The sequence below is a fragment of the Triturus cristatus genome, chromosome 6 (genome assembly GCF_964204655.1).
Source record: "Triturus cristatus chromosome 6, aTriCri1.1, whole genome shotgun sequence".
Lineage (NCBI taxonomy): Eukaryota > Metazoa > Chordata > Amphibia > Caudata > Salamandridae > Triturus > Triturus cristatus.
In genome coordinates, this window is record NC_140589.1 from 1,241,994,793 (window position 1) to 1,242,020,133 (window position 25,341).

The 25,341-nt window shown below is 50.1% G+C and overlaps 1 protein-coding gene across 1 annotated transcript in view; it reads left to right on the forward strand.

Annotated features, from left to right (window-relative positions):
• The window catches only part of BIRC6 (baculoviral IAP repeat containing 6), a 1,973,616-nt gene that overhangs the window by 1,906,386 nt on the left and 41,889 nt on the right, over positions 1-25,341 (forward strand). Inside the window, exon 72 of the mRNA XM_085609819.1 lies at positions 14,866-15,054. Coding sequence (XP_085465945.1) covers positions 14,866-15,054 — 189 coding nt within the window. The remainder of the gene's footprint in view (positions 1-14,865; positions 15,055-25,341) is intronic.

Below are 25,341 nucleotides of genomic sequence, written 5' to 3' on the forward strand. Positions count from 1 at the left end.
TCTGTACCCCTATCACTCTTTTCTTAGCCTCTAACAAATCGGTCATTTTGTAGCCTCTGTTCGATAATCTGCTTTGCAGACCATCCAATTCTTTCATAAAATCCTGTTCAGTGCTACAATTACGTCTTAGTCTAGTCATCTCCCCATAAGGGATCCCTTTAATCACTGATTTCGGATGAAAGCTGTCTGCAAACAAAATGGAGTTGGTAGCCGTTGTTTTTCTATATAATTTACTCTTGATCTGATCATTTTCCGCAAAAAGTTCCACATCCAGAAATGCTAACCTCTTTGAGCTGTAATTCATTGTGAACTTTACATTAAATTCATTCTGATTTAAAAAATCAAAATATTCACACAGTTCAACCGTACTTCTCTTCCATATCATTAAAATGTCATCTATGAATCGGACCCAAAATAAAATGCTATCCGTCCATCTAGCTGCCCCTTTGCCCCAGGCATGCTCCTTCTCAAAAAACCCCATTAAAAGGTTGGCATAAGAAGGAGCAAACCTGGAGCCCATCGCTGTACCTTTAATTTGTCGGAACCATTGGTCCTCAAACAGAAAAAAATGATTCCTCAAAATCAAAGTACTCATTTGAACCAACATCTCCGAATGTGCATGTAGGCTTGCACTACGGCTACTCAAAAAATGATTTAAAGCTTGTTCACCTTTATCATTTTCAATGCAAGTATAAAGCCCATTTACATCTAAAGTCACCAGTGTCATTCCTTCTTCCCACTTAAAATCCTGTAATTTGTTTAAGACATCCATCGTATCCCTGATATATGATGGTAAATTTACCACCAAAGGTTTTAAGAAACAGTCTACAAATTCAGACAAATGTTCCGTCACACTTCCAATGCTAGACACTATGGGTCTCCCCGGTGGATCTGTTTTTGATTTATGAATTTTAGGCAGAGTATAAATAAAAGGGAAGTTGGGATTAGAAACGTTCAGATATTTATATTCAGCGTCATCAATTAAACCTTCCTCCTTCCAAGCAAATAATCGTCCTGAGATTAACCTGATTACTTGCCCCATTGGATTCCCTCTTATCCTCACATAAAAATTAGGGTCATTTAACTGTTTGTATATTTCCTGAACATAATCTGATTTCTTCATTATGGCAATATTCCCTCCTTTGTCCGCTTCTCAAATGATTTTCCTATTGTCTTTCTTCAAACCCTCCAATGCTGTTCTCTTCTCCCTCGTGATGTTATCCTTCATCCATCTCCCTTGAATGCCTATGTCTTCCATTCTGTGGAATTCCTCTAAGGTCTTTTTCACAAAAATATCAATTGCTGTAAATTGAGCCCCTTGTGGTATGAATTTAGATTTAACACTTAAACCACTAGTACAACTATAGTCCGTAGGTACATCCAACATTGCTGTAATATCATCCATTTCAAATCTCTCTCCTTCTGTTAATGACATTAAAAAATGCACATTATGCAATTCTGCAATTGTCATATCCGAACCTTTAATAACAGGAGGCACATTTAAAGGTTTTTCTACCATAGAAAAAAAGCTTTTCAATTTTAATTTTCTGGAGAATTTGAACAAATCAATCTCTAAGTCCGTATAATTACATTCATTATTTGGACAAAAAGATAATCCTTTTTTCAAAACCGAGAGTTCATGCACATTCAACTCTCTATCAGATAGATTGATTATTTCTAATTCCTCTAATCTTGCTTTCCCCACCAATTCCCCTTCTTGCTCTAATTTCTGTTTCTGTTCTGACTGCGAGTTCCCATCCTGGTATTTCCTATGTTTCCGCCCCCTTCTTGTTCTATAGGCATTTTCTTTCGACCTCTTTTGATCCTTGAGATTTCTTCGGAAAAAGACGAACTCTTAACTGGTAATACTCCCCCTAATCCTGATGTTGTTGGTTCATCTACCGATGAAATACTTGAACTACTGTAAATTACTGAGCTCAATTCACCTTGATTCATGGGACCCTCTTTTGGGTTTGGTTTTGAAATATCATCAAAGCCCTTTGCAAAGGTAAAAACCCTTCCCTGATTGTAGTCTCTCTCATCTCTGCGTATCTTGCTTAGTTTTTTGTCTTTTATTTGTAGCTGATGCCTATTAATAACATCCTTCAGAATACTGTAATTCTTCTCAGTCAGCTCTTTCAAATTCATATCAGCTATTTCCTTCTCTAAATCCACAATCTGACTCTTCAATTTTTCCACTTTCCTATCCGCATTCTTAATCAGAATATTCATCATTGTAAATGAAGAAGAGTACAGATTCTCTTCTCATTCTTTAAGATGGTCCTCCTCTAAATCATCAAAAGTGGGAAAGATTAATATTCTGAGACCTCTTGGTATCCGTTTTTGGTCTAAATAGTTTTTTAGAGTAATCCCATCCCACCATTTTGACAATTCTAACTTTTTCAATTTCTCTAATTTCAAAAACTTCTCCTTTAAACCTCTATTCGGTACATCCTTCCTCACCATGGAGCCTGGTGTCCTGCTGTGTTGAAATAATTCAGCTGCTAACTTTTCTCTATCATCCTCCATGTTGGCCTACAATCCTGTCTATTCTCTTAATATCACCAATCTACTCCCGTGCTGCCAACCCTAATATCAGAAATGGATGGAATAAACGATTGATGGATCACAAGGATGGAATAAACGATTGATGGATCAAAAGGAAATATCTGTGGATTATAAATAGACATTGATATGGAACAAGGATAAAGGACTAATTGAAGCATAAAATTAAGAGGACATTGGCATGGAATCAATTTGATATTCTTCATGTTGGAAAGAATATGAGAACTGAGAATAAATTATGTTGATTGGTTAAATCAAAGATATTTGTTTGGAAATATTGTGTTTAATTTGAGTGCTCCTTGCAAGTGTGAATTTATACTTTATTATTGTGTAGGAAACCTTATATGGCTCTCTTTCTAGCACTTTGAAACACATTTGCATGTACAAAGCCACTTTTTGGATCCTTTGTGCGCACAGGCCATTACTCTGCTCCCTTTCCAAGCATTTTGAAGCAGCATTCAGTACTTTACAAAGAACCCTAAATAAATGTTTGTGCTTTTGTTTGTCTGTCTCTCTGTGTCTGTGTATGTGCGTGCGTCATTGGTATTAAATGTCCAGTATGGAGTATGTGTGCACTCTTAAATCAAAAAGCGGATGTTTGATCACAAACATGCATCTCCTTTCTCTCCCTAATTTTATCCCATAAGGCCTTTTCACTTCAAAGTGGTCTTATCTTTGATTGTCTTTCTGAGGCATTAACAACATTGCAAGTCTTGCGCAATAGCTTCTGTTTTCCAGACAATAAATCTGTATTTTAATTTTTGCATGAGAATTTTGGTGTTTATGAATATAGCCTTATATCCTGCCATAGCGTACTATACCATCCATTCAAATGCACACTCCAGCAATATGGGTCTGAGCCAGACTTTCATTAGACCCTGTAGTCTGTATTTGTGGGCAGGCTTATCAAAGCAAAAGCTGAAGAAGGGGTAGATAATTGGATCTCTCTGTTCGACTGATAAACCCACCCTCCACCCCACCACCCCAGCCATCATGGGTACAGTTGCAGAGTTGTTAAACAGTCATACGCAGAAGAGAAATGCCAGCATAGCTGCTAATCTGTATATTGGAGATTATGTTGATGTATTACTCCTCCATTTGAGGATGTTAATTTGTCTTACAAAGATGGGTTTTCTCTAGAAAATTGAAGTTTATTCTGTTGTAGATTGTTGTTACTATCCTTCAACCGTGGAAGCTATAATATGGAAGATCTGAAAGAGACTATTAGTTATGGATTCCTTATCTTAGAATTACCCCCAGGCGTCAGACTTGATCCGGAGAAATTTTATCATAGCAGTACCCTTGTGTGTCGGTTGGCAGCATCGGTTGACTCTGCATCAGTCATCGGCGTTGTGAATGCCAGGATGACTTTGCGGTATCTACTTAGACGCCGTCCCTGCGCACTGACGTCAGTTCATTCTTTTTCTGTAGATCCAGAGATAGCGGTACCCTAGTCACTTTTTGACTAACTGTTTTTTCGACTTTTTGTCGACTTCTTTACTGAGTCGTTTGACTCCTGGTGCACAGGGATGTCACATCGGGGGACCGGTTCCAAGCCTTGTGGCTCCTGCCACAAGCTGATGTCGGTGACAGACCCACATTAAGTGTGTCTCTGGTGTCTGTAGCGCGACTGCGACCCGAAGTCGTGCTCCGACTGTCGGGCCATAGCCCGAAGTCTTTGCGGAAACGGTCCCGTAAGCATCTAGCGGCCCGGCAGTCTGCTCCGCGCCGCTCGAGAGGGAGGTCGCTGGAACGGTCGTGGACCCATCACCACCACTCCTCGTCGAAGTCTTCGGGTAAGTCGAAGCACAAGAAGAAGGGAAAGAAGCACCGTCGCTCTTCGCCTTCTCCCCGTCCGTCGCCCCCCCCTTCCCGGGAGCCGGAGCGACCCCTGCCCAACTTTGTACATTTTACAAAGCTCTCCACTCCACCTTTTGGCAGCCCGACTCCACCGCTGCGCCTTTGGGCCCCGCAGACTCGGTTAGGGGTTCTAGGCCTTTTGCTTTGGCCTAGGTGGCGAAGTGAGCTAAAGAACGATGATGGATTCAACCCAGATCTGTGACTGGGGGTGAGTGTCTGAAAAGTTTCATCGCTCTGCCCATCATCGCCTTGGGTTCCTCCAAGGATCCAGGCCTGGATCCGGATCAGCGCCGGTCGACCTGACTACACCTCCTCCAGTACGAATCCATTGACGACACCGCCGCTGCCTCCGACGCCGGGTGGGTCCACAGCCGGCGTCGACCTCGGCCTCCCCCTCGACCTACATATGGAGCCAGACCCAACACCGACTGGCAATATCTGAAAGAGACACATTAGTGATAGATTCCTTACCCTAGAATATCCCCATGCGTCAGACTGGATCCGGAAAGTTTTTTGCTAGCAGTACACCTGCGCGTCAGTAGGTGGCGTCCTGTGGCTCCGCGTCCGTCACTGGCGTCGCAAGCGCCGGGATGACGTCACAAAGACTACTTAGGCGCTTCCCATGCGTGCTGAAGTCAGTTCTTTCTCTTTCCGCGCCAACAAGCGCAGATCCGGATAGAACACGTACCTTAGTCACTTTTTGACTACTCTTTTGAAACTTTTTGTCTCCCCTTTTTTCTCCTGGTGCACGTAGGGATGCCTGGCTTTAAGTCTTGTGGGGCCTGCCGTCGCAACATGTTGGTGGCGGACCCCCATGATGTTTGCCTCTACTGCCTGGAGACCGACCATGACTCCCGGTCTTGCCGGGTCTGTCAAGCCATGGCCCCGAAGGCCTTGAGGGAGCGACGCCGGAAGCTGCTGGAGGTCCGGCACTCGTCCCAACGCCGCTCCAGGGACCGTTCCCGGGGCCGCAGTCGTTGCTCCTCTGGCTCCAAGTCTTCGCCCTCGGATTCCGATAAGCGACAACATAAAAAGAAGTCGAAGAAGCGTGAGCGCTCTCCGACGTCCCCCCGTCGGTCCTCGGATGCGGACGAGGGGGACAGGGGTTCTGCCCCTGAGGCTCCTTTGGAGCCTGGGAGTCCCGCGGCCTACCCTCCTTACCCGGGTCCTTCGGCGACTCCCGAACAGGTGCTAGAGTTTCTTGCCACGATGGACCGCCTTTTTAGGCCTCGGGCTCCCGCCGGCGCACCTTCGGGCTCCGCGGTCCCATGTCCAGATCCAGTTGGCGCCGCCTGCAGACCCAGCCCTGGCGCCACAGGATTCTACGCCGTTGGCCCTGGCCCCTGCGCCACGAGCTCCACCTCAGGTTCCGCAGTGGGTGCCGTTTGTTCCCCCCTTGCCCCGATTCCAGGAGCATTTCGTTCCTGCCTGGGATCTGCATTGAGAGATGGCGCCGTTCGTCCCCTCTCCGACTCCGGCTCTGCCGCCGTGACCGGTTCCTCCTGCAACGGAGGTGGAGGATGACTGGTAGGGGTCCGAGGACCCTCTTGCCCGTCAATGTGACTCCGAGCAGGACTGGGTGGATGATCTGGAGGACGCCGGTGACCTCGACGTCTCTTCTGACCCGGGGTTTGCCTCTCCCCCGCCTACGATGGAGGAGGGCGCTTCCTACACGATGATGCTCCGTCGGGCTGCTGAGGTCCTCAATCTTGATCTTCCTATGGTAGCCCTCAAAACTAATCTCCTTACTGAGGTGCTCCAGACAGCTTCGACTTCATCGGAGCCACTGCTTCCCTTCAACGACGCCCTCACCGACGTCCTGTTGGGCACTTGGTCGCGGCCGGCCACAGGGGCCCCTGTGGATAAAAATGTCGCCAGGCGTCCCCGCCCGGCGCCTGGTGACCCCGCGTTTCTGACCACTCATCCCATGCCTGAGAGTCTGGTCATCCAGGCCTCGACGTCACAGAGTGCCTTTCCCACGGCTCCACCGGATAAGGACTCTAAGAAGCTGGAGCAGTTTGGTAAGCGGTTGTTCTCGTCGGCCAGCATGGGGCTGCGATCAGTGAACACCGCCTGTTTGTTGTGCCGCTATTCCCACGCGGTGAGGGACACGGTTGCTCCTGAGGAGGTCCATGCTGTGCTTTCCCAGGCAGTTGCTGAGGGTAAGGATGCGGCCAAGTTCCCCATTCGGTGTGGTTTCGACACCGCTGACTCGTTGGGCAGGGCATTTTCTACGACTGTGGCGCTGCGTTGCCATGCTTGGTTGCGATCCACTGGGTTCTCGCCTGACGTCCAGAGCTCGCTCATGGACATGCCCTTTGATGGCAGTCGCCTGTTTGGCGATAAGGCCGACAGTGCTCTGGAGCGCTTTAAGGACTCGTGGGCCACGGCCAAGTCCTTGGGTCTTTCTGCAAAAAGCCCGGCCACTCCTGGGTTTCGTTCCTTTCGTGGCCACGGCAGAGGCGCCCAGGCACGTTCCTTCAGCAAGCCTGTGCAGAACAAGCCTCAGCGCAGACGTGGCTTCCGCAGGGGCGGGTCTGGGAATCAGCGTGGGGGTCAGTCCACCTCCGCCCTGCTATTTCTACCTCCAAACCTTCCTAATCCGAGCTTTGTGGAGCGCCCCACGCCGGTGGGTGGCAGGATCCGCCACCACCTCCACCACTGGCGCGATATCACATTGGACGAGTGGGTGTTGCAGATCATCCGCAAGCGTTATTCTCTTCTTTTGCAGTCTTCCCCTCCAGCCATGCCACCTCGGTGCCACTGCATGTCGGGGATCATTTGTGCTTCTCCAGTAGGAAGTTACGGCCCTCTTGGCCAAGGGGGCCATCAAGCACGTTCCTGGGCCAGAAGTAGGACATGGTTGTTATTCCCACTACTTTCTGGTCCCCAAGAAGGACAAAGGGGGCCTGCGCCCCATCTTGGACTTCCGGAACGTCAATGGCTTCCTCCGGAAGGAGAAGTTCAAAATGCTGACTGTGGCTCAGGTCCTGGGTGCCCACGACCCTGGAGACTGGATGGTAGCGTTGGACTTGCAGAGCGCATATATTCACATCCCCGTCCTGCTGGCCCACCGGCGTTACCGGCGGTTCACAGTAGGCCAGGAGCATTTTCAGTTTGCCGTGCTCCCCTTCGGCCTTACCAGTGCCCCTCGGGTGTTCACGAAGGTGATGGCGCTGGTCGCAGCTCACCTGTGCAGATCAGGGGTTCCAGTCTTCCCCTAGCTCGACGACTGGTTGTTGAAGGCGGGCTCGCCCCGCGCAGTCGTCAACCACCTCCAGACTACGGCCGATCTCCTGCATTTGCTGGGGTTCTCCGTCAACGTGCCGAAGTCGCACCTGAGTCCCTCTCGGAAGCTCCCCTTCATCGGAGAGGTTCTGGATTCGACGCTGTTTCAGGTTTATCCTCCCGAACAGCGAGTCCGGGATTTTCAGGCTATGATTCCGATCTTTCAGCCTCTGTCCTGGGTTTCAGTCAGGATGACCCTCCGGCTCCTGGGCCTGATGACGTCCTGCATCCTGCTAGTGCAACATGCCAGATGGCATATGCGGGCTCTGCAGTGGGACCTGAAGTTCCAGTGGGCGCAGCATCAGAGCAACCTGTCCGATCATGTCCAGATCTCGGAGGGCACTGCACGACAATTGCAGTGGTGGATCACGAATCACGATTGGGTCAGTGGCAGATCCCTCTCCCTTACCCAACCGGAGCGCACAGTGGTGACGGATGCGTCCCTCCTGGGATAGGGAGGCCACTTGGGAGAGGCAGAGATCAGAGGACTCTGGTCTCCGGGGTTGTCCCAGCTCCATATCAACCTCTTGGAGCTTCGGGCGATCCAGCTTGCACTGAAAGCATTTCTTCCCTGTGTCTGGGAAAGTGTGGTGCAGGCAGGTGTTCACGGACAATACCACCGCCATGTGGTATTACAACATACAGGCTGGGGTGGGGTCCTGGACCCTATGTCAGGAGGCTCTGCGCCTCTGGACGTGGCTGGAACATCAAGGCATTACCTTGGTGGTTCAACACCTGGCAGGTTCTCTGAACGCCAGGGCGAACAAACTCAGCCGCCGGTGCTTGATGGATCACGAATGGTGTCTGCACTCGGACGTGGCACAAGGTCTCTTTCTGCAGTGGGGAGAGCCTTGGTTAGATCTATTCGCCACTGAAGAGAATGCGCAATGTCATCAGTTCTGCGCGTTGGAATTTCCAAGGCGGCACTTGCTCGGCGATGCTTTTTATCACGAGTGAAGTTACAGTCTGTTGTACGCCTTTCCGCCTATACCACTTCTGCCCAGAGTGCTGAAGAAGATTCGGCGCGACAGGGCCCAAGTCATCCTTGTGGCTCCGGATTGGGCACGAACATACTGGTATCCCGAGCTACTCAGCATGGCGATCGATCTCTTTGGGAGGATCTTCTGTCGCAGCTGCAGGGGACGGTCCTCCACCCGAACCTGTCCAGCCTCCACCTCCATGCATGGAGATTGAGCGGCGACAGTTGACAGCTTTCGATCTTCCTCCCGAAGTCTGTGATATCATTCTGGCAGTCAGGCGTCCCTCCACTAAAACTGTATACGCCTGCAGGTGGAACAAGTTTGTGGCATGGTGCACAGCAAAGGCTGTGGATCCCCTTTCTTCCCCTCTTTCTGAAGTTCTTCTGTTCCTTCTTTCTTTGACCCAGCAGGGCTCTGCTCTGGGCACTATCAAAGGTTATCTTTCGGCCATCTCCTCCTTTTTGAGGCTTCCAGATCAGCCTTCTCTCTTTAAGTCCCCGGTTGTTCACTGTTTTTCTTTAAGGCATTATGCACACGTTTCCTCCCGTGCCGTTCATCATGCCTCAATGGGACTTGAATCTCGTTTTGACCTATCTGATGTGCGCTCCTATCGAGCCCCTTCATACCTGTCCTTTGCGTCTTCTTACTCTTAAGACGTCTTTCCTGGTCGCTATCACCTCTGCCAGAGGAGCGAGTGAGCTCCAGGCTCTTTCTTCCAAACCTCCTTTCCTTTCTGTTCATCCGGACAAGGTGGTGTTAAGGACCCGTCCTTCTTTTTTGCCAAAGGTGGTCACGCCCTTCCAAATCGGGCAGACCATCACTTTGCTTTCCGCATCCTTTGAGGGAGGAAGAGAGGCTCCACCGTCTGGACCCAAAACGTGCACTTGCATTCTATCTAACGTGTACCCAGCAGTTCCGGGTGGATGACCAGCTCTTTGTTGGCTACGTGGGCGCCAAAAAAGGTCAGGCTGTGCACAAAGGGCCATCTCTCAGTGGGTTGTTCTGTGCATCAAAGCATGTTACTCCTTGGCTAAGAAGGAGCCTCCTGTGGGGCTGCGTTCCCATTCTACCAGGGTGACTGCAGCCACTACTGCCTTGGGACGTGGCGTCCCCTTGCAGGACATTTGTCAGGCAGCTACGTGGGCTGCGCTGCACACGTTTACCAAGCATTACTGCCTTGACAGTCAGGTCCGGAGAGACGGCTTCTTTGGCTGTTCTGTTCTCCGTGACTTTCTGGTGTAATCTATTCGCAGACCCACCACCGGGGTTGGTATTGCTGGGGTATCTGTTCTAAGGTAAGGAATCTATCACTAACGTGTCTCTTTCAGATGCACAAGTTACTACTTGTGTAACGATATATCTGGAAGAGACATTAGTTAGTGATAGATTCCTTACCGCCCCAACCATCCTCCCCGTTCTGCGAACTGATTCTAGGGTTAAGGTCATCCCCCCTTTCAGGGCCCTAGTTTCATGGCACCAGTGGTCAGTTTCTTGCATGGCTCTGCGTTCCTGGCGTGGAAAGTCGTGTACAGAACTGACGTCAGCGTGCATGGGTGGCTCCTAAGTAGTCTCCGTGACGTCATCTCGGCGCTTGCGACGCCAGTGACGGACACGGAACCACACGACGCTACCTACTGACGCGCAGGGGTACTGCTACAAAAAACTTTCCGGGTCCAGTCTGACGCGTGGGGATATATTCTAAGGTAAGGAATCTATCACTAACTATTGCCTCTTACAGATATATTGTTACAAAAGTAGTAACTTGTGCCTTGTGCCAATTATCTATCCTGGCGTTCCCTATTGCCTTGAGTGGCAGCCAGGAGAGGGTGAGGAGGACTGGGAGGGGTCTATTGACCCTCTTGCTGACCAACTGGAAGATCTGGACTGGAGAGAGGTGTTGGGTGATGCCAGTGTTCTGGATACCTCCTTAGACCTTTAAATGCTTTCTCCCCCTACCGTGACTACGGAGGAGGGAGCATCCTATACTGTGGTGTTGCGTAGGGTGGCTGAGGCCTTGGGCTTCCTACGGTGGCAGTCAAGACTAACCTGCTGACTGAGGGGCTTCAGCCGGCAGCGGCCTCTTCGGATCCCCTGCTGCCATTCAATGAGGCCCGGGGCCACACTCTCCATGCGGTTGCCGAAGGGAGAGATGCAGCAAAGTTCACCATTCGCTGTGGGCTGGGTGCCGCCGTGTCACTAGGCAGGACTATTTCAACGCCGGTAGCCCTGAGACGATATGTCTGGCTGAGATCCACTGGCTTCTCGGATGATGGCCAATCTACACTTTAGGACATGCCCTTTGATGGCCGTCGCTTGTTTGGCGACAAGGCAGACCACACGCTTGAGCAATTCATGGATTCTAGGGCTACGGCCAGGTCCTTGGGCCTCGCGACTACATCTTGCCCCATGCAGTCTGCCTTTCGCCCCTTTCATGGCAATGGAAGGGGTGCCCGACACGTTCCTCCCAGAGCCACAGGCCGGCGCAAACTGCCCAGCCTCTGTGCGGCCGAGAATGTGGGATCCGGCGTCATGGGTCAGGGAGACAGGGGGCGGTCCACCAGTCCCCCCCTCTGCAGCAGCCTCCAAACCTTCCTAATCCGAACTTTCAGGGCCTCCAGTTGCCAGTGGGCTGCAGGATCCGCCATCACCTTCCCCACAGAAAAACCATCGCGTTGGACAGGTTGGTTTTGCACATAGTCTGAAGGTGCTACTCCCTCCCCTTCGAGACTGCCCCTCCATCCATACCACCACAATTCCATCTCTTGTCAGAGGCTCACTTGGACCTTCTCCACCAGGAAGTTACGGCTCTCTTGGCCAAGGGAGCTATTGAGTGAGTTCCTGTCCCAGAAATAGGTCGTGGATGTTATTCCCACAACGTTCTGGTCCCCAAAAAGGACAAAGGCCTGTGTCCCATCTTGGATCTCATGAACATCAACCGTTGCTTTCAGAAGGAGAAGTTCAAAATGGTGACATTGGCTCAGGTTCTGTCTGCCCTCGATCCTGGAGACTGGATGGTGGGGTTGGACTTGCAGGACGCTTATTTTCACATCCCCGTCCTGCCTGCCCACCGGCGCTACCCACGGTTCATGGTATGCCACGAGCATTTCCAATTTACCGTACTCCCCTTTGGCCTTACCAGCGCCCCTCGGGTGTTCACGAAAGTGATGACGGTGGTTGCAGCTCATCTGTGCAGATCAGGGGTTCCAGTCTTCCCCTATCTCGACGACTGGCTGTTGAAGGCGGGCTCGCCCTAGGCTGTCGACGCCCACCTCCAGACTACGGCAAACCTCCTGCATTCGTTGGGGTTCACGATCAACATGCCGAAGTCACACCTGATTCCCTTTCAGAAGCTCCTCTTCATCGGAGTGGTTCGTGGACACAGTGCAGTTTCAGGCTTATTCTCCCAAACAGCGAGTTAGTGATATTCAGTCTACGATTCCGATGTTTTAGCCTCTGTCCCGGGTTTAGGTGAGAATGACCCTGAGGCTATTGAGCCTCAAGGCTTCCTGCATCCTGCAGGTGTGTCATGCCAGATGGCACATTCCGCTTCTGTAGTGGGACCTGAAGTTCCAGTGGGCACAGCATATGGGGAATCTTTTCAATTGCGTCCAGATCTCGGAGGGCACTCCACACCAACTGCAGTGGCGGCTATCAAACCAGGATTGGGTCGACGGCAGATTCCTCTGCCTTCCCCAACTAGAGTTCACTTTGGTGACCGATTTGTCACTCCTGGTATGGGGCGGCCACATGGGGGAGGCGGAGATCAGAGGCCTCTGGTCTCCTGCGGAGTCCGAGCTCCACATCAATCTTCTGGAGCTTCGGGCGATCTGTCTTTCAATGTAAGCATTTCTTTCTTCTGTCAAGCGAAGAGTATTGCAGGTGTTTACGGACAACACCACCGCCATGTGGTATTGAAACAAACTGGGCGGGTGGGGTCGTGGACCCTATGTCAAGAGGCCCTTCGCCTCTGGACATGGCTGGAACATCAGGGCACGTCTCTGGTGGTCCAACACCTGGCAGGTTCACTGAATGGTAGTTGTTGAACCACCAGGCATTGTGAACCTGCCAATTCAGCCGCGTGGTGTATGGTGGATCACGAATGGCTCTGCACTCAGAGGTGGTGTAATGTCTCTTTCCGCGGAGGTGAGAGCCTTGGTTAGATCTGTTTGCCACCGAAGAGAACGCGCAATGTCAGCAATTCTGCGTGTTGAAATTTCCATGGCGTCACTCACTCGGCGAGTGGAGTTGCTGTCTTGTATACGCCTTAACGCCTATATCACTTCTGCCCAGAGTGCTGAAGAAGATCAGGCGCGACCAGGCTCAAGTCATTCTTGTGGCTCCGGATTGGGCTCAAGGAGTCTGGTATCCCGAGCTCATGTACTTGGCCATTGATCCTCCGATAAGACTTCCTTCTTGGGAGGATCTTCTGTTGCAGCAGCAGGGGACGGTCCTCCATCCGAACCTGTCCAGCATCCACCCCCCTGGCGTGGCGACTGAGCGTCGACAGTTGACAGCATTTGACTTTCCTCCCAAAGTCTGTAATGTCATCTTGGCAGCCAAGCGTCACTCCACTAAAACGGTATATGCCTGGTGATGGGACAAATTTGTGGCATGTTGCACAGCAAAGGCTGTGGATCCCCTTTCTGCCACTCTTTCAGAGGTTCTCCTCTTCCTTCTTTTTTTATTTGGCCCAGTAGGGCTCTGCTCTGGGCACCCGTAAAGGCTATCTCTCGACAATTTCGACATTTCTTCGCCTTCCTGATCAGCCTTCTCTTTTCAAGTCCCCTATTATAAATAGATTTCTTAAGGGCATTACTCACCTCTTTCCTCCTATTCCTTTTGTAATGCCCCAGTGGGTCTTGAATCTGGTCTTAACCTACCTCATGTGTGCTCCTTCCGAGCCACTACATAATTGCCCTCTCAGACTATTGACCTCTCAGACTGCTTTTCTGGTTGCCATCACCTCTGCTCGCAGGGTGAGTGAGCTTCAGGCTCTTTCTTCTAAACCTCCTTTCCTTGCTGTTCTTCCGGACAAGGTTGTCCTTAGAACTCAACCTTCTTTTCTTCCCAAAGTGGTTACCTCCTTCCACATAGGATGGACCATCACTTTGCCCAACTTCTTTCCACTTCTGCATCCTTCTAAGGAGGAAGAGAGGCTCCACCGTCTGGATCCAAAACGTCAATTCCAAATGGATGATCAACTCTTTGTTGGCTATGTGGGCACCAAGAAAGGCTGAGCTGTGCAAAACCGAACCATCTCTCGATGGGTCGTCCTTTGCATTAAAATTTGCTATTCCTTGGCAAAGAAGGAGGCTCCGGTAGGACTGCGCGCCCATTTCACCAGGCCGACAGCAGCCACTACTGCTTTGGGACACGGGGTCCCTCTCAATGACATCTGCCAGGCAGCCACGTGGGCATCACTGCACACGTTCACTAGACATTATTGCCTGGATACTCAAGTCCATAGAGACGGCATCTTTGGCCGTTCAATTCTCCAGGACTTCCTGGTGTGAACTTGGTTCGCAGACCCACTTCCGGGATTGTTATTGCTGGGGTATCTATTCTAAGGTAAGGAATCCTTAACTAATAGTCTCTTTCAGATGAACATGTTACTTCCCTTCGGTAACGATATATCTGTAAGAGACGTATATTAGTTATGGATTCCTTACCGCCTCACCCATCCTCCCCGTTCTGCAAACTGACTTCTAGAGTGAGGGACTATCTTTCAGGGCCCTAGTTTTATGCACCAGTGGTCAGTGTCTTGCATGGCTCTGCGCGTGTGCTGTGGAATGTTGTGTAAAGAACTGACGTCAGCACGCAGGAGCAGCATCTAAGTAGATACTGCAACGTCATCCCGGCGATCACTACGCCGAGGACAGACACAGCGTCGACCGACGCCACCTACCAGAGTGTAAGTGTAATGCTACGGAAAAACATTTCCGGATCCAGTCTGACGCCCGAGGGTAATTCAAAGTCAAGGAATCCATAACTAATATATGTCTCTTAAAGATATATAATTACCAAAGTTAAGTAACTTGTTCTTTAGTGAAATTGATGAACTAGCAAGTAAGGTCAGGTGCCTTGGCGATAGTCTTATTGGTTTTGGAACTACATGAATCCATCTACATGATATATATATATATATATATATAATATATATTTTTCTCAACAGGTCTTGGTGTCTGTTCAGTCGCTTATTTTGGTATCTGAGCCTTACTTCAATGAGCCAGGGTATGAGAGATCAAGGGGGACTCCAAGTGGCACTCAGAGCTCTAGAGAGTATGATGGAAACATTCGACAAGCAACAGTAAAATGGGCCATGCTAGAGCAGATCAAAAATCCTTCACCATGCTTCAAGGAGGTAAGAACTATTACGCATCGCGACCTAGGGATTCTCTAGGAGGTATTTTAATGTGTAGTGCTACGTACATGTCATGCCCCATTTTTACCAATGCATTACATTGTTGAAATAGTACACACCATATTTAAATCTCCAGCTGCAATATGCTTTTCAAACATCAAGTTAATATTGCAGTGTAAGAATGTCTGAAAAAAGTGCAGAGAGGTTGGCCATACTGTCATGTGGAAACGCTTGTTAAAATGTTCACATATAATTTGAACCCATAACCTGTAGGAGTTTTGTTTTTTCAAAAGCTTTACTTTAAATATGGCTTAATTTCCTGTGGGTTTTGAAGGGGAATGTACACATTTTACACAGCTCTGCAGGGTATGCTTGCCTTTGCCGACGACGCACCATCCTTGTATGGCGACCCGGTCACAAAATCTGGCCCATGCCTACGGTCAATCCGTTTTGTTTGGGTGTGGCCCTTCACTGTGGGTTTGTGGACTGAATAGCAGTCAAACTAATGAGAACTAAACACTAGCACTGGCAAAGGCAATAGTTTGCACCCCTATAATATGAGTGCCAAGCTGTTGGCTTTGGTAATATTTGTTTTTAAGTATTGTTTAAAAAAAGTTAAAGAACTCAAAATGTATTCTATTGTATGTGAAAGCTGCATGCTGATAAGGGTTAGAAATGGTATAGTTAATTGTGTAAGCGCTGTTTATAAAGGAAATTATAAATTGAATTTAAAAAGAGGAAGTGTGAGAATGTAGAGGGAAATGTTTGCCACGGATTTATTTGTTTTTTACAGGATTTAGTGATTTGGTTGTTTGTAGTAAGTAAGGGATGTGTGACGTAGTAGTTTGACGTGTGATTGTTGCATTAGTTTAGTGAATTTAGTCCTATCTTTTTTAATTGGAATTTTTTATACTAAATCTCTGTGTGTATCGTTTTCAAAGTGTTGTGAATGTTGTTAAAATTAAATGTACATGTTGGCAGCTGATGGGCTAAAAGAATATGTAGAGAGTTTGTGAAGCTTCGAAGTGGAAAATGAGGACTGAGAGGTGGGATGTGGGCTTACAGATTGGGGTATGTGGTTTTCAACTAAAACAGGTGCTAAAAGGCACAATATGCGTGGTTCGAGATTAAAAGCGCTCATGAGAGTGAGAAGTGTTGTGGCGCCACTGCACCTTCTGCACCAAAGGAAGCTACACCTTTGGAAATGCAGAGAGCAAAGTCTAGGAACAGAGAGAGCCGAATTTGTTAATGGGTGAAGTAAAGCAGTTAATGGCTGTGTGTGGGCTACAGTATTTGTTGCACAAAAGGTAGAAATGTGCTATGAAGTGTAGTTAAGTAGGCTTTGTACGAGAGAGGGAGACAAAGGTGTTTTGGGGGCCAGGGGTGCAACGAAGACCGGTGATGGGTGGTAATGATGTTAAAATAGCAGAGGCACGAAACAGCCTAATTTGTAGTTAACAGAGCCAAGTACAAAATGTATGGTAGTGAGCAGTGGGATAGGCAGTGTGTGATGGTTCATAGTGCAAGAAAGGTAATAGGCTTCTTGATTCCTCTTTAAAATAAAAAATAAAGCATTAATTTGCGGTCAGTAGGTCTCTGATTCTGTCACCACACCTATTGCACAAATGGAAAGTACGCCCAAGGAAGTGCAGGTCCAAAGGGTATGGATGGAAGAGAGCAAGGTATGGTGAGGCCCCATAGAAGAGAAGTAATGGGCTGCTGTTGTTTTAGAAGGAGCCTTAACATATTTTAAAATTGTGCTCAGTGGCGTAGCCAGTGTGTCGTTGGCTGTAGTGCAAGTAAGGAATTGAACTGCTGCACTCCTGCTAGAATAGTAAAATACATCAGTATTCCGGGTTGAATGTAGTTTTGAGGCACAGTGCTACAGCACCTACTGCACGTAAAGAAGACATGGCCCAGTAAGTGCAATAATGCAGGGTAGGGATGGGAAAGGAAGATAGGAGAGGCATGTTTGCATGGACGTCATTTAGGGGTCGCCATGGGTCGCACCCATGTTTGAATCATACCAACATCGATTCCAATGTTGGAAGCATGATCCCATGTACTGGGGGCTCCCTTGGGGTACCCCCTGTACTTCCAGTAGCAGCCTTTCAGGATCTGACAGCAAGCTAGGGCTACAGTGGATCACAGATATGATTCTGCTCTCTTGCTGCTGAGCCAAGCTCAAGCAGGGGAAGTTAGAACAATAGGTGTCCTGTCACACTTAGGTGTGACCAGACCGGACTTATGGTATGGGGCTGGGGTGGGGGTGCTTGCAGCGCCGCCAGACTGATTTGAAGGCACATTTGTTGTCCTCCTTGCACACACCAGTTTGAGTCAGTTCAGGGAGCCTTTGGCTCCCACTCTGGTGAGAAACTGGAAAAAGGACATGAGTATCCTCCCCTCTGTCCAACCCCTCCTCTGGGAGGGGCCCCTGAGTCGTTCCAACCCTTTCCCTAAAGTACTTAAAAGCTTACCTGTCGGTGGCTCTGCAGATTTGTCGTCGGACAAGGCTCAAGCCTGCACCCACGTCACTCTTAGACCGTCTGGACATTTGGACTTCGCTGGACTTTACCTGGAACCGAGACTACACCAAGGAAGACTCCTGCTGCTCCTGGTCTCGCTGCTCTGCAAGTCTTCTTCGTTGTCTGTATCTGTGCTTCATTCAGGATCTTCAACAAACCTGTGGGCATCAAGGACACCCGAAGTAATCTCCCTTGGAATGAAGGAGTCACTCCCCTGCATCTGCAGGTACCGCTGCAAAGCTGACCGGTATGCTGCTCATGACGTCCCACAGACCTCATGAGACTCAGCAACACAGGTTGTGGTTCTACAAGTCCCTCGAGTCCTGACCTGTCCTCTCTGCAATTTTTGAGGCCAGTAGCCCTGTCTGAACCGCTGGGACCAAATCCATGTGCATAGCACTGACTTGCTGTTGCCAAGGTTTGTTGGCGCTGCACTGAAGAGATCTTCAGGCTACAGAAAGCTCCAGCATCTCTTCCTGCCAAGTACAGCATCCTCACCGCGTACAGCGTCCTCATTGCATCCTCTGCACAGTGAGGCCTTCCTTCTCGGTGAGAAGCTCGAAGTCCAATTGCTACTCCTGTGCCTTCGCCCTGTGGGTCCTCTTGAGGGCCGTCCTCTGCTCCAGTGGGCTCCCCTGCTTGCTCGGGGCCTGCTCTGACTCCCCTGCTGGTGGTGAGTCCCTTAGGCCTACTGGTCCAAACGTTGCTCCTTCTTCGCTTTCCCCACCGTTTACAGCTGCCAAGACTTATTGGTGCTCCCACCGGACACTGACCCCCTGGTTCTCGACTGCCGACATGGAACTGCTCATGCATGGCTTATGGTCTTCCTCAGCATCGTCTGTTCCTCACAACTGTAGTTACAAGGTCATCGTCAACACTTCTGAACCATCTGACATCGGTGGGCATTGATCTTCCATGACTCCTGGTCACCTCTGAGTGGCATAGACTGTCCCCTCTGCTTACAGGTTCTTCACTTCAAGAATCCACCCTTGGATTCCAGCGGACTGATGCACAGTCTTCTCCAGTGACATCCTTCCTGAAGCCCTTTATTGTGGTCTACAGCGGTTTCCGACGTCACTTCGCACCTATGTACTCGGCTTCTCTGGTGTATTTATCCTGGTTCCTCGGGTATCCATGGGTGGGTTTACTCTGCAATCTTCTGTCTTCTACAGGGTTTCTTGAGGGTCCACTGGAAAGGGTCCTTCTTCTTAAAAACTGCAACCACGACTCCTGTTCGCGTTCCACTTTTTTAGTATATGGTTTGGTCTTCCCCTAGGGACCACTGTATTTTGTGCTTACTTACTTAATTGCAGTTGAAGTATTGTTGTGTATTTGTGTTGATATCTCCGGGTAGGAGATATAATAGTGTGTTAGTGAGTGTTATGCAATAAATAGACATATTTTCATATATACGCTGTGTGGTTCTTTTTCAGCTAACCTACAGTACACGATGATTAAACTGGTAAAACAAGCTGCTTAACACTCCTTCAAGATAAGCCTGAAGGCTGCTGTCCACATCTACCACTTTGAGAGATTTTACAGGTTATCAAAGACCATTAAAATCACCATAAGTGTTGCCTGAATTAGTGCAAGGTGCTTCACTTAATTAAGTGTGCATCATATACTAAGCAAGCCTCCTACAGCCTCTTTCTGCATTGGGGAGTGCCTTGGTTAGATCTGTTCGCCACTTCCGAGAACAGCCATTTCAGAAGTTCTGGGCGCTGGAGTTTCCAAGGCGACTCTAGCCCAGAGACGCTTTTCATCTCGAGTGGAGCTAAGGCCTCCTATATGCCTTTCCACCTATATCACTCCTGCCCAGAGTACTGAAGGAGATCAGGAGCAACCATGCCCACGTTAACCTTGTGGCCCTGGAATGGGCACGATGAGTTTGGTATCCCGAGCTGTTGAGCATGGCCATAGGTCCTCTGATGATGCTTCCTCTTCTGGAGGATCTTCTGTCGCTGCAGCAGGGGAGGGTTCTCCAACTGAACCTTGGTAATGCTCCGCCTTCTTGCATGGAGATTGAGGGTCCACAGTTGACAGCTTTCAACCTTTCTTACGAAGTCTGCAACGTTAACTTGGTAGCCAGGTGTCCCTCCACCAAATCAGTATAAGACTGCCGTTGCGGCAGGTTCTCAGATTCTTCTATTTATTCTTTACCTTGCCTAGCAGGGCTCTGCTCTGGGCACCTTAATAGGCTACCTTTCTGCTATATCAGCCTTTCTGTGGCTGCCTGACCAGCCATCCCTCTTCAAATCCCCTCTTGTACACAGGTTCTTGAAAGGTTTGCAACATATGCTTCCTCCTTTATCATGCCCTAGTGGGACCTTAATCTAGACTTGACGTTCCTGTTGTGCGCTCCCTTTGATCCCTTGCACAACTGTCCTCTCAGGCTCCTTACCATCAAGATGGCCTCCCTGGTGACCATCCCAACTGCTTGGAGGGTCAGTGATCTACAAGCTTTGTCATCAAAGCCTCCGTACTTGAACATCTACCCAAGCAAACTAGTTCTTTGAACTAGAGCTTCCTTTATGCCAAACATCGTCACTCCCTTTCATGGTCAGTCCATCACCCTGCCTATTTTTTACGCTCCGCCATATCCCTTTAAAGAAGAGGAGCAACTTCACTGACCAGACCCAAAAAGAGTGTTGCCATTCTACCTTGACCACACAAGAGAGTTCCGTGTGGATAACCAACGCTTTGTGAGGTACGTTGGAGCAAAAAAGGGAAGGGCTGGGTGGAAGCAGACCATCTGATGGATCATTCTCTCTATTAAGATCTGCTATGCACTGGTCAATAAGCAACCCCCTGAGGGTTTGTGTGCTCATTCCACCAGAGCTAAGGCTGCGACCACTGCAATAGCATGCAGAGTTTCAGTCCTGGATATCTGCCAGGCAGCAATGTGAGCTTCTCTGCACTCGTTCTCAAAACACTACTTACTGGACAGTCTGGTCAGTTGGGAAGGGCAGTTTGCCTTTTCGGTCTTGCAGGATTTATTGGTGTGAAACAGTCACACAGACCCACCTTCGGGGAGGTATTGTTTGGGTATCTATTCTAAGGTAAGGAATCTGTTGCTAGAATTCTCTAGCAGATGAAAAAGTTAGTTCCCTTCAGTAACACATTATCCGGTAGAGACTCTATCTAGCTACAGATTCCGTACCAAACCACCCATCCTTCTCAATCTATGAACCAATTTTTAGGGACAGGGCTCTTCCCCTTTCAGGGGCCTGGTTTTCCACACCAGTGGTCAGTGTTCTTCATGGCTCCTTGCTCCTGGCTTGGAAAGCCTTGAAAAGAAACTGATGCCAGCGTGCTGTAGTGACGCGTATATAGGCACTGTGCACACCATTTCCAGCACGGCTGACACCACCTACTGGCGCGCAAGGTTACTACTCGTGAAACATTTCCGGATTCGGTCTGACGCCAGAGGATAATTCTAAGGTAAGGAATTTGTGGCTAGATAGGCTCTACCAGATAAGGTGTTACCAAAGGTAAGTAACTTGTTCTTCCAGACAAACTGTGGTGTTAACTTGAGCTGCATTTCTGCTAAAGGCATTAACACCCTTCCATGTCAGACAGGCTACCACCCTTCTGACTTTTGTTTGCCTTTCCTCACCACTTAAGAGAGGAAGAGAGACTTCTTTGTTTGGACACCACGAGAGCTCCTAATTTCTATATTCATCATATCAAAGATCACCAGGTGGGCAATCAACTCTCTATGGGATTCTTTGGAGCAAGGAAGTGCAAAGCAGTGCAAGAAAGGGCCATTTCTTGGTGGGTAGTCCTCTGCATAATAATCTGCTACCCGCAGGCTAAGAAGCAGCCACAAGAAGGATTAAAGACTCATTCCACCTAAGCCATGGATACTACTGCTGCACTAGCACATGAGTGCCTGTTCTCGATATCTATCGGGCCGCTATGTGGGCATTTGTGTTCACATCCATGAAATACTATTGCCTTGACAGTCAGGTTTTTTGGGATGGGCAATTTGTCTTTTCAGTCCTGCAGGACATTTTGGTCTGAGCCATTCCAGTGGTAGGGACAGAACGAATTTTGCGCCTATGAGTCTAAACCTTCACAACATCCCACCCTCCGAGTCTACCACATCACAGTCCATTGTATTTGACACAGCTATCATTAGCATAATAAATAGATGCCATAATAAAGGAAGTTAATCTGCACCAGTCCATGCTCTAAAAGCTTCTGCAAATAAGTCCCTGGCATAAGTGCTCTCTGACCCTGGTTATGCAGTGGCTGAACTGATGTAACATAGCTTACATGCGACTGTCATACTATCCTGAAAGCACTCCAGTGCGCATCAGTGTAGTTGAGGTTTAAAGTCGAGACTTTGAACCATCAACCAGGCCTCCTGGATCTAAGGACCTGGTTTCTTTTAAAACTCAACTCCTCCACACCCTCATCCTGGAGCTCATGGCCTGCCAACTTGCAGCTGATCCACAACCAAGCCTTCAAATGACAGAAACCTGGTATCAGACTACTATTCATCCGAAGTATCATGCTATGTAGTACTGTCAACCCCACTTTTTCTTCTGAGTGTTATGTAGCGCGAACTTGAGCCTAAGGTATCAAATATCAGAGCTCTTTACATGCGCACCAGTTGCGTTACACAAGGACACATTCATTTTTGTTAGGCACGTGGAGATTAAGTGATTAGTTCAGAATCACAGGATGCTGAGCGCCATTGCCGAGACTGAACCCGGTTCCCCAGACTTGAGACCGACCACCCTAGCCGTTAGACCACATCTTCTCCACCTTGAGTGAATCGGCTAAAAAATTCGCTATTCTGATAGACTATATGAAAGAAACACGTTAGTTATAGATTCCTTACCTTAGAATTACACCCAGGCGTCAGACTGGATCCGTAAAGTTTTTTTGTCAGCAGTACCTCTGCGTGTCGGTAGGTGACGTCGGTCAGCTCCGTGTCCGTCGGCGGCATTGTGGTCACCGGGATGATGTCGCGGCAGCTACTTAGACGCCGCCCTCGAGCGCTGACGTCAGTTCTTTCTTTTTCCACATCAGCCAGCACAGGTCCGGGAAGAGCGGTACCTCAGTCATTTTTTGACTGTTTTTCTCGACTTTTGTCGACTTCTTGTTTCGAGTCTCCGACTCCAAACAGGTGCACGAGGGATGCCCAGTTTTAAGGCCTGCGGTTCCTGTAACCGATTGATGTTGGTGACGGTCCGCACCACGTGTGCCTCTTTTGCCTGGAGCGCGACCACAGCCCCAAGTCGTGCTCCGACTGTCAGTTGTTGACGCCGAAGGCTTTGCAGGAGCGGGCTCGAAAGCTGCTTGAACACCGACAGTTGGCTCCGCGCCGTTAGGGGTCCCGGCCGAGATGGAGGTCGAGGGACCAGTCGTGGAGCCACTCCCATTTCGTTTCGAAATCATCAAAGTGTTCACACTCGGGTCGGGTAAGTCGAGGCATTGGAATAAGTCGAAGAAACATCGTCGCTCTTCGACTTCTCGTCGTCGGTCGGCTGATCCGACGAGGCATGTGAGTGGTGTCACTCCCGCGGCTCCGCGCCGGGTGCCCAAAGGGTCGACTCCGAGCTTCCCTCCCTTTCCGGAACCCAGAGCGACCTGCCCAGCTTCGTACATTCTACGAAGTGATGCATGCCATCTTTGGGTGGACCAACCACACCGGCGCGCCTTCGGGCCCCGCGGTCTCGGTTGGGGTGCCTAGGTCTTCGCTGCTCCGGCCCCGTCGCCGCAGACCCTCCTTGGACCCAGGCCTGGATCCCGATCAGCGCAGGTTGACCTCGTTACACCTCCACCGGCGCCGCCTCCTACGGCACCATTACCGCGTTCGACCCTGGCCTCCTTCCCGACGTGGACACAGAGCCAGACCGGTGTCGTCCAACGCCAGATCCGGCGCCGGGTGGGGTTTTCGGGCCCCTGTTCACTCCTGGGGTCCCTTTTCAACAACAGTGGCACCCAGAGGATGAGGAGGACTGGAAGGGGTCAGGTGACCCTTTAACTGACCAGCTAGATACTGAGCAGGACTGGAGAGAGGAACTGGGGGATGCCAGTGGTCTTGACACATCACCTGACCTTGGCATGTTGTCTCCTCCTACCGTGGCTACAAAGGAGGGAGCGTCATACGCTGTGGTGTTGCGTAGGGCGGCTGAGGCTCTCAACCTCGAGCTTCCTACGGTGGCGGTCAGGACTAACCTCCTGACTGAGGTGCTTCAACCGGTGGAGAGCTCTTCGGAGCCCCTGCTGCCGTTTAATGAGGCCCTCACCGACATTCTCTTGGGCACGTGGTCCAGGCCCAACATGGGGGCTCCCGTGGACAGGATGATCACCCGACGCCACTGCCCGGCTCCGGGCGACCCCACTTTCCTCTCCCAACACCCTGCCCCGGAGAGCTTGGTGGTCCAAGCCTACACCTCCAAAAGCGCCTTTCCTATCGCTCTACCGGAAAGGGAATCCAAGAAGCTGGACCATCTTGGCAAGAAAATGTTCTCTTCTGCCAGCTTAGGACTGCAGTCCGTAAACACGGTGTGTCTCTTGGGCCGTTATTCGCACTCAGTGTGGGATACAGTGGCGCAAGTGCTGCCTCATTGTCTGAAGGAGGCCCGGGCAGTGCTCTCCCAGGCTGTCACCGCCGGGAGAGATGCAGCAAAGTATACGATCCGTTGTGGACTCGACACCGCCGACTCTCTGAGCAGGAACATTTCAACGTCGGTAGCGCTTCGCCGATACGCCTGGATGAGATCCACTGGCTTTTCAGGGGATGTCCAGATCACCTTGATGGACATGCCCTTTGATGGCCGTCGCCTTTTTGGCGGCAAAGCAGACAACGCCCTAGAGCGTTTAAAGGACTCACGGGCTACGGTCAAGTCTTTGGGCCACACCTCCCGTCCGACGCAATCTGCTTTTCGCCCCTTTCGTGGCTATGGAAGGGGTGCCCCGCTACGTCCCACCCTGGGCCACAGGCCGCAGCAAGTTACCCCACTTTCGCGTAGCCGGGGATGTGGAAACAACCGGCGAGGTTCCGGGGTCCAGCGGGCGGGCCAGTCCACCAACCCTCTGCAGCAGCCTCCAAACCCTCCTAGTCCGACCTATCTGAAAGAGACATGTTAGTGATAGATTCCTTACCTTAGAATATCCCCAGGCGTCAGACTGGATCCGGAAAGTTTTGCTATCAGTACCCCTGCGCGTCAGTAGGTGGCGTCGTGCGGCTCCGCGTCCGTCGCTGGCGTCGTAAGCGCCGAGATGACGTCACGGAGACTATTTAGGCGCCACCCATGCGTGCTGACGTCAGTTCTTTATTTTTCCGCGCCAGCAAGCGCAGATCCGGTTAGAGCACATACCTTAGTCACTTTTTGACTACTCTTTTGAGACTTTTTGTCTTCCCTTTTTTCTCCTGGTGCACGTAGGGATGCCTGGGTTTAAGTCTTGTGGGGCCTGCCGTCGCAATATGTCGGTGGCGGACCCCCACGATGTCTGCCTCTTCAGCCTGGAGACCGGCCACGACTCCCGGTCCTGCCGGGATTGTCAGGCCATGGCCCCGAAGGCCTTAAGGGAGCGGCGCCGAAAGCTGCTGGAGGCCCGGCACGCGTCCCCGCGCCGATCCAGATCCAGGAACCGTTCCCGGGATGGCTTGCGGGGCCGCAGTCGTCGTTCCTCGGGCTCCAAGTCTTCTCCCTCGGATTCCGGTAAGCGACGTCATAAAAAGAAGTCGAAGAAGCGTGCTCGCTCTCCGACGTTCCCCCGTCGGTCCTCTGACGAGGACAAG